At 40.7% G+C, this 10,087-nt stretch overlaps 1 protein-coding gene across 1 annotated transcript in view; it reads right to left on the reverse strand.

The window, feature by feature from the left end:
* Positions 1 to 8,473: 8,473 nt before the first annotated feature.
* Positions 8,474 to 10,087, reverse strand: part of GLDN (gliomedin) — a 65,602-nt gene continuing 63,988 nt past the window's right edge. The window contains exon 10 of the mRNA XM_007455518.1: positions 8,474 to 8,975. Coding sequence (XP_007455580.1) covers positions 8,498 to 8,975 — 478 coding nt within the window. The 3' untranslated portion in view covers positions 8,474 to 8,497. The remainder of the gene's footprint in view (positions 8,976 to 10,087) is intronic.

The raw sequence follows: 10,087 nt of genomic DNA on the forward strand, positions 1-10,087 counted from the left end.
AAGGCAGAAATAGATTGGGGAAAAAAGCAAGACCTAAATATATGCTGCCTACAAAAAAGTATTTTAATATGATAACTACCGATTAAAAGTAAAAGGATGGAAAAAGATATACCATGCTAATATGAATCAAAAGAAAGCTGGAGGGCCTATGTTAATATTAGCCAGAGTACATCTGGAGAGCAAAAGGAGGGATACGGTGCAAAGAGAGTTAGCAAGCAGAAAGATGGCTACATCTTCTGCCCAATGGATCAGGTTGCCAATATGTATTTCAATGCCAGACTCCTAGGAATGAGGCCAACCAAGCAAGACAGAAAAGGACTCGTCGAACCTTCTTCATGTGGGTGTGCCTTTAGCCCTTGCTACTATACTAGACGGGTCAAAGGAGCTGGAAAGAATGGAGGAACACTAAGCTTCTTTCTGAGAGGTAGTAAAGAATAGTTACTAACAGTGTGGGCTCTTGTGTCAGACTGCCTGAATTTGAATCTTAATTTTACCATTTACAAACCGAGTGAGAGTGAGTGAGTTTATCTCTTTTAATCTGGAAAATGGGGATAAGATTTGTACCTTATGGGCTTCCCATGAGAATTACATGAGTTAATACATGTGAAGCATTTAGTACAGCACCTGGCACATAGTCAGTACTTAATACATGTGAACTATGATGATGACACTGATGTTGCCAACCACTGTGGTATTCCTTTGGAGAAAATGAAGCACTGTACCCTGTTTGTGCAACAATCTTTAAGTTGACACAATGACCCCCATCCTCTAGGAGCAAAATGTTCTTAAATATAAGTACCATTTGGAAAATAGATAACTAATAAGGACCTACTATATAGCACAGAGAACTCTACTCAGTACTCTGGAATGAACTGTATGGGAAAAGAACCTAAATAAAGAGTGGATATATGTATATGTAAAAAAAAGTACCATTTGGGGTGGCATGACTTAACCCAGATGAATAAGGAAAAGCTCAGTTTTCCACATTTCCCCTCTACTCTCACACTCCTACAACACACAATACTTCTGACACCAGATGTGTGGGAGTTTTCTCCCACTATGAAATTCTTGGATACTGGTTGATGTCTTAAAATTCAACTCAATTCTGACATTATCTGCCTGGAGATAGCACGAGAGCCCACAGGATAAAGGCTCAGTCCTACAAGGTTGCCCCTGCTTCAGATGCCAATTGCAAGTCCACGTTATTACCTGTGCTTCTGACTAACCCGCTATAGATCAGAAGTTCCAATGACTTCCTCTTTGGTTTTGATGAATTTGCTACAGCATCTCACAGAATTCAGAGAAACATTTTCCTTACTAGATCACCAGTTTATTATAAAATGATAAAACTCAGGAATAGCCAGTTGCAGGAGAAGCATAGGGCAAGGTATGGAAAAAGGACTTGGAGCTTTCATGCCCTGAGGGCACCACTCTCCCCAAATCTTCACATGTTCACCAACCCAGAAGTTCTCCAAACCCTGTCTTTTTGGTTTTCTTATGGAGACTTCATTATACAGGCACGATTGATTAAATCATGCCTACATAATTAGATCATTGGTGATTGATTCAACCTCCAGCCCCTCTCCCCTCCCCAGGGGTTGGTGTGGGACTGAAAGTTCCAACCCTCTAATCATGGTTGGCGATAATGGCAACCTGCCCCTATGCTATGTTACCTAGGGGCTTTCCAAAAGTCACTTCATTAACAACCAATGACACCTTTATGGCTCTCGTCACAGGAAATTCTGAGGTCTAGGAGCTCCGTGCCAGAAAGGAGACAAAGACCAATATACATTTCTTATTATAAATCACAAAATCACACCAGGTTTCAGCAACTTGAAACCAGGTGTAGGTGAAATCCGGCCCACACCATTTTTGTGCAGTCTGCAAGCTAAGAATGCTTTTTATGTTTTTAAATAGTTAAAACCATTTTGTGACACATGAAAATGATAACATTCAAATTTCAGTGTCCATAAGTTGTATTGGAATCAGCCATGCTCACTCATTGGCGTATTGTCTGTGTTTTCAACCACAACAGCAGAGTTCAGGAGTTGCAACAGTTCAGAGACCGCGTGCCCCACAAAGCCTAATATATTTATTATCAGACCTTTCACAGAAAAAAATTTGCCAACAAGCTTGGTTTAATGCATCCTTGAACTTCCCCCTTGTTTCTAAATGACCACAAACACTACACAAACTGCAACTTGGAAACTTCCGACCCAGATATCTCCATCCCAGATGGCAGAGTCCCAATCTTTCTTTGGCCAGGTCCTCACCTGGGTATAGCGACTTTCTTCTGTTGGGAGTTTAATCTTCTTTGGAGCTTGGCAAAAAGCTTCTTTGGAGCTGATCTTCAAGTCCGGGGTCTGGTCCTCAGCTTTTTCTGCCCTTCTACTGCAGGAGACAAAAGCCTTTTTGTGTGCTGCTAAGGAGGCCCTGAGCTTTCCCACATAGCTTTCAGTTGGCAATTAATTGCTCTCAGCTTTTTATTATCTTTTTCCTTTTAGAGGGTCAATCAAGCTTAGCAATAGCCACCTGATTTCATTATCCTTTTTAGTCCCTATTTCTCCATGATCTCGAACACCTGATATAAAACATCAGCTGATGTATTCCTTTCCACTGCTATACCAGTTCAGCTTCCCACCAATGAAAGTTCTAACAATTGGACCACCACATTGTTCCAGTGGCTATTTGTGCTCAATCTGCTCTCAGCCACGAGGTCCTTATTGCAAACAGGGTGGTGAAGCACTCAGCTCCAAAGCCCCATCAGTGGCTTCATTCTGGGACCACATATGGTTAGGGCTCCCAGACTTGGTAAATATAAATACAGGACTCTCAGCTAAGTAAGAATTTCGGAAAAACAAAATTTTTAGTGTTCTGCTCAATCTACTCTCAGCCATGAGGTCCTTATTGCGAACAGGGTGGTGAAGCACTCAGCTCCAAAGCCCCATCAGTGGCTTCATTCTGGGACCACATATGGTTAGGGCTCCCAGACTTGGTAAATATAAATACAGGACTCTCAGTTAAGTAAGAATTTCGGAAAAACAAAATTTTTAGTGTAAGTATATCCCATGCCTTATCCGGGACATATTTATATACTAAAAAAATTGTTGTTCTTTACCTGAAATTAAAATTTAGCTGGGCATCCTGTATTTCACCTGGTGACTCTACAACAGGTTGGGTTCCTCAGGAAGCAAACTCTGAGATGGAGTTTAGCTAGTAGGATGTCATTAAAGAGTGCCCTTGTTACCAATACCTTTGGAAGGATTGGAGGAAAAGGAAGCAAGAGGGCAGAAGGAAATGTCAGTCTGTGATGCAGGTCCAGTGACAGATTTGGCTGAGCCCTGGGGATCTCTGGCACTAGAATGGCCCTTTAGAGTAGTTCCAAGTTGGGCTGAGTTGTCCAGGCCCTTATACTCACACTGATCCGTCATTGGATGACGGAGTGCTTCTTGGATGGAGGGGATCCAATTGCAGACGGGGCAATTCCTGAAGGGACTGACGGCTGAAGGCTATAATGCCAACAGCACTCCCAGCACCAGGGGCAGAAAGTCTTTCCTGAAGTGGAATCCATGTGGTGAGTGCATCACAGTGTCTACTATGCTTGGAGAGAGGATTAAAACATTGAGCAGAGAGAACAGATGATATTTAAGGAGTTTTCCACTTGAGCATCTATGATTAAGTGAAATAATGTGTTCAGATTGCCTAGAAGAGACCATGGCCCATAGCTGGTAAACACCAGGCAGTAGTTGTGTTGATGTCTCTAAAACTTTGGGCAGGAAAAATTGTCCTGTCGTGGGGCAGTTTTTAGAGTAACAGGTGGCGCTGCTTCAGCATGCTTATCCACCAACAGTCAGAAGGTGATGACTGTTGAGAAATTCTTTGGTGGGGAGTGTTCTCTGCCTGACTAGGTTTGATTTGGCATTTTCCTCTAGACAGAGCTTTTCAAAAAGGAATGCCTTTTGAAAAAAATCTTCAAAGTTAATGATTTTCTCTTTCCTGTTACAGGGACCAGATCTTTCCTTTGAAAGTGGCAGAGTGAGGTGGAAAACATGATCATAAAGTCAGAAATCAGTGTCTCATGTTTACCTTGACACTTAAGCTGTGATGTTGGGTGAATCTTCTCTGGCCTCACTTTTCTAGGCTTTTAAATGAGAGGGTTGAAGTGGGTATTGTGAAGATTCTATCTAGTGTTGACCATTTGTAATCCTGTGATTGTGTATGTGGCCTCTTGGCAAATGAGTTTGGGACACTGACCATGCCAGATTGCTAGACACAAGACTTTAGCAATTTTAAAATTAATTTTTTAGATTTTAGAAAGTAGTTTAACCACCACTTTTCAAGTAGCTCAGTTTTTGAGACTGATCATGGCAAACTGCTTGGAGGGAAAGGTAGGAAGACAAGTTAATTTCTTTCTTATTTTAAATCTCAGAGTGAACAGCTATAAGATTGGATATGTTAACATCCCACGCAAGGTCTGAATGGTTCAATTAAAGGGGCAAGGCTATGTTCTTCATGGACTTTTATTTCTTTTTTGCTCTGTATTATTTTAAAGACAAAAGTCATCAGTAGCGCATGCCTGGGACTCCCAGTAACAGAGACACTTCTAGGGAAGGTTATAAAGAAGCTCTGTAGATCAAGGCAGCAGGTCCTTGAATTGTTTTTTCATTATTTGAGGGCAGTTTTATTGTAAATTTGTTGTGTGACTAAGGGACCATTTTTTGGTGACATGAAGTGTTAACTACCTCATCAAACAGACCAATAGATAGAAACTGTTGATGCTGTGCCCCTCACTCATCTCTGCAGCCCTTGAATAAGGCTGTAAGAATAACAGGGTCACTCTGGTTCCCTGTAGGGATGAACTATAAAAGTTGCATTTATAATTTATTAAGAATCATATAATATTTAGAGCATTTCTCGTAGAAAAATCAAAGGAGGTACATAGTACTATTATCCACATTTTACATATGAAACAGAGGCTCTGAGGGATTGAGAGACTTGCCCAAATTCACACAAATCCAATTTAAAAAATTTCTTTTTTATTTTTAGCCTGAAAAGTCATGTCCTTTGTAGTTGCCTCACCTAAGCCAATAAGTTAGCAAATATTCATTGCATTTATGTCTGTAAGTATCTAGTTTTAGTAACTAGTTGTACCTTTTTCATGTTTTCCTATAGAGAAAACATAGTCCATATCAATGATTTTTTTCAGTATTCAAAAGAGCTAGCAAACTGTGAGAGTTTGAACAGAGGAGCAACAAATATAATTCTACCACAATATTGGTTTTCGGTTGTTATTTTTTCTTTTAAATGTTACATGTAAATTAATAAGAGGTAAAGATAACACTACACTTGTTTCAACATGTGATTGTGTTCAGCAATGATTATTTTTATTGACTAATTAAAGTGAAATAAATTCCAACCAAAAAAGAGACATTCACCATGATTCATTTGTTGTTCAGAATAGTTCAGAATCTGTGGTTACAGACTGGATATTATGGCTTTTAATGCAGTGTGGTACACCAGGTCACAGCAGCTTCATGAAGACTGAAAAGCCTGATCACGAACTTCTCCTTCATCTGGTTTGTGATCAGCCAGGCAGTCACAGCCAAAGTGTAGTCTGTGCAGCTATAAAATGACACCTGGTTCTTCAAGCATTTTGGTGTCTCGTTTGACTTTTTTATCTTGCAAACTTGGAAGGTAAGAGACTGTGAAGGTACCTAAGATCAGAATTCCTCATTTTAAAACTTTTCCCCCAGGACTCTTTCTTTGTCGTAACACCTGTGCTTAGTGATACGTTGAGACCATAACCACCACATGGCTTCAACAGGACACATTATCAGTTTGCAAGAAAATGCTTTGAAATAGGGTCCACCCACATTTGAGGTTGGGAGGGGTGGTTTTATTTACTTTCTGGTGGGAAGCTATCTGCTTTAGATTAAAGAAGAATTAGAGAATTATCTGGTTTGATTCTGACATCAGAAGTGCAAACATTTGGAAAGTGCTTTAAAGTAACTTTGGTTATAAGTGACAATGTAAACTGCTAAAATGATATCTTGACTTAAAAACATTAGGTGGTACATTCTATTTTAGCAATGAGCTCAAACCTTTCTCTCTCTCTTTTTTTTTTTTTTTAAATCAAACACTGTTTGCAGGAAAGAATGAGTACAATCTGAATTCTTTTCACTCTGTAAAGACAAACTTGTCACCCTTATTATGAAATTACTCATTTTTGTTTGTTGGTCAAACTCAGTTGTCCTTATATTACTCTGCCATAGCAAAAAAAAAAAAAAGAGAGAGAGAGAGAGAGAGAGAGAGAGAGAGAGAGAGAAATCCCAGTATAAACTTCGCTATATGTGAGTATATGTGAGTGAGTATATGATTCCTTACCAAAAATTAAGGGTGCTAAGATAGCTCAAATATAAAGACTAGGGTTTCTAAAACTTTTTTTCTAAAAGAAATATGTGCTAACTCAATAAGTAACCTCTTTTGGCTGCTACTGTATATACAATTAGTATTGTATATATTACTATTACAACTATCACTATGAAATTATATACATATTCAGGTCCCCTACGTCCAGAAACAGCAATGCATATTTTTAAACAGTTTAAAAGAAGACTAGTATATATTAAACACATTGATCTTGAACATGAAACTCTATTTTACTTTGTTATAAAACATGAATCTGAAGAGAGTATTTTTTAAAAGCTGTGATGACATGACACAACCAATCTAATTAAAAAGTGGGGAAAAAAGTTTCAAATACCCATTATTTTGAGAACACAACAACAATAAGTTCCCTAATAGCTGCCTAGTTTTATGCAGGGTGTGGGGAGATTTAAATATTTAAATCTGTACATCCCCTAAGTTTTAAAATGCTTCTATTAGTAAGGTATATAAAACCAGGACTCAGGGCCACTGAGAATCGATTTGGCTCCAGTGAAAAAGTTTCAGAAGCTCTCCCCCCAACACATTCATGTACTCAGTGAGGGCAAGTTGATGAAAAATCTTTACATAAGTATTTCCCTACGTCTCTTTCCTGGCTGCAGGACCACAGAAACTTTCCAGATTCCTCTCGACTCTCAGTGGCGCTGCCTGGACCTCAGTGCTGGGCTGAAGGATGTTCGAAGAACTGAATTGGCAGAAAATATGCGTATCTAAGGGCATTTAGGAGCAGGTTAAATTATATTTTCTCCTTGCATCCGAAGGCACCAGATCACATTCTTTAAAGCTATATTAGGGTCAGAACAGTTCACTAACTACTTTTTGGAAGGGCCACTTAATTTTATGCTGTTCTCACCCTTCTTCTTTACCAAAAACTCAAGCCATATAAATGACCACTTCTTCATCTGGAACAAAACAAAATATAACAAACAGGCTCAGGTGAATAAGCCCTTTCAAGAATCAGGCTTACTTTATATTCTAGATCAGGGGTTGGCAAACTTTTGCTGTAAAGCGCCAGAGAGTAAATGTTTTAGGTTTTTGGGGCTGTTACTCAACTTTCTTGCAGTGATTCAGCTCTGCCAGTGTAGAGGAAAAGTAGTCAGATACTATAATACATAACCAAATGCCTGTGACCGTGTGGAATAAAACTTTGTTTACAAAAACGGACGATGGGCTGGCTTTGGCCTGAGGGTCACAGTTTGCTCATCCCTCTTCTAGATAATAACCACGAATGGTGCCTCTCTTCTGAAAACTGCAAAGTGCTTCCCAAGGTTCTCGCCAGAGTAATGCCCACTAGCACAGAATTTACTCTGATAGCAGATCCATATCTGTGGCAGAAGAACCCTGCCAAGACCTGAGGATTCAATGTTTATGACCCAACCTGCGTATCAGCATGATCAAAAATTGATAGGAACCTGGAAGGGCCTGTTTCCTGGCTTTTGCTAATCTTGGAGTGGTAATCAGGAGCTGAGGATAATGGCCACTCTGGTGCTCTGGTGGCAGGTGCAGATGCAGAGAAAGGTAATAAATTAGGGGTAATAAGGTACCTCAGCAGCCTTAAGGGGTCAGTGCAGCTTCCAAGGCACCAAGTCATCACTAAGGAATTTGTTGCTCAAGCAATCAGGCTGATCAACTCAGAGGTAAAATTGCTCAGCATGTAGCTAAAAACCAAAAAAACAAAACCAAATATGTAAAAGTTGTGAGAGCGGCAACAGCTAAGAATCACAGAATTCCCTACAACTTGAGGAAATCTTACCAATCATCTTAGCCAGCCCTTTCAAATTACTAGTGGGGAAAACAAAACCTAAAGAGGGAGAGGTAACTTGCCCAGCTAGTTTGTAAAGGAATCACCAAATATCAGCCATTCTTGAGTTCCAATCTGTTATTTTCTCCTACAGAATCTGAATTAAAAGGGGGTCACCAACCATATAAATACCCATGTCATGTGATTATGACAGCTAAGTACCTGACCACCCTTAAAGACAAGTTTTCTATTGGGATATGCATGGTACCAGAGAACAGCTGAAATTTACTGAGGGGAATAGAATGCATCCCATCACTGGTTTAATGTAGCTGACAAAAACTGTACAGGATAAAGCATTAAATGGCCGTCTTCCCAAGAATATAAATTCTGGTCTCTCATATTGTAAGATAACATGGCAAGAACAGATGGGGAAGTTCTTAAATCGAAGTTTGCATTGATCTGTTTCCCTCCTAACAAATCAAAGGCAAATGTTATCCTCATATCTTTGGTGTCCGTGACATAGAGGATCCCTCGGGCAATGAAGGCGTTGCCAGCCTTGGATTTGGGGTACGTGGTGTTGATGTGCTGCACCACAGAGAAGGTCCTCTCGTCCAGCTGTGCGACAAGGATGCTCGAGCCATCCACACTGGAAGCATAGATAATCCAAAGGCCCTTTTCATCTACAGCTAAATTGAAGTACGTCTTGGAATTTGCAAAGAGGTATTTTCGATCAAAATACAAGGCATTTTCAAGCTTCAGAGTTTGGGATGTCTCTTTGCCAAATTCAAATCTGAAATGTATAAAAAAGTAGATATGAGCCACCATTTTTGTGGACAAGGGTGGTTTTTTAGGCTCCTCCATTAAACTGGGGTGGGGCCTGAGATTCTGCATTTCTAGTAAGTTCCCAGGTTGTGCTCATTCTACTGTTCCGTCCGCAGTGCTGTGAGCAGCAAGGATGTAGAGGATGGTGACTACATCTCAGTGTCCACCTACTAGCCATGTGACCCCGATAAAATTCCTTAACCTCCTGAATCCTCAGGTGTTTGCTGACCCCCTGAAATGCCCTCTCAAAGTTGCAAGGGGCCTTAAAAGATAATCTAGTCCAGTCGTTTCATTTTACTAATGAGAAAAGGAGAAGTGACTGGCCCAGGAACACAGGTAAGTATCAGAGCCAGAGTTTAAACTCAGGCTTTCGACTCCAAGTTTGGGGGTTCTTCCTCTACTCCATGCTGGAGTTTTAAGACAAAAGTTTCACAGGAGGCTCAACGAAGGAAGTCACCAACTGAGACGCGAAGCAGCAAAGTCATGGCTGTGACGTCATTTTTCTTGTCTGATAAGTGACTGGATCAATGAAGTGACGGCATGAAATCCCATGCCCCTCAGCTCCCAGAGGCCATCTGATTTGGCAGACTCCACATCTAGGTCATATCAAAAGTGGATTATGATTCAACTGCAGGAAGGAAAATTCAGGAACTTTAGGCTAAAGGAAAAGAAAAAACACTAGAGGGCGCCATTGAGCAGCAGAAGAACTGTGAAGGGTGTGAAGCTGCGGGTATGCGCACTGGAACATAGCAACCTTGAAACCAATCAAGAAACCCTGAAGTAAGCTTGAAAAGAAACAAGAGTGAGGGCTTGAGAAGGCCCTGCTTGCCCATCTCAGCTCTCGGGGTTCTCCTTCCTCTGAATGCCCGGGATTCAGGCCTGCCGTTGGGTTCCTGACTAGTACTGGCACCTACAACTGCATTCCTGGATGAGGCTTGCCTCTCCCAGCAAAAAAAGGGTCTAATTCCAGTCTGCCTCTCCTTCTCCTCCCAGTCTGTGGCCTGGCACTGGAGCAGGGCCCCAGCATAGGTCTCCTAACCAGTGCCTCACGCAAACTTAGTGTCATTAGAAGACACTCTT

Source organism: Lipotes vexillifer, unplaced genomic scaffold (assembly GCF_000442215.2).
Source record: "Lipotes vexillifer unplaced genomic scaffold, Lipotes_vexillifer_v1.1 scaffold24, whole genome shotgun sequence".
NCBI classification, from domain to species: domain Eukaryota; kingdom Metazoa; phylum Chordata; class Mammalia; order Artiodactyla; family Lipotidae; genus Lipotes; species Lipotes vexillifer.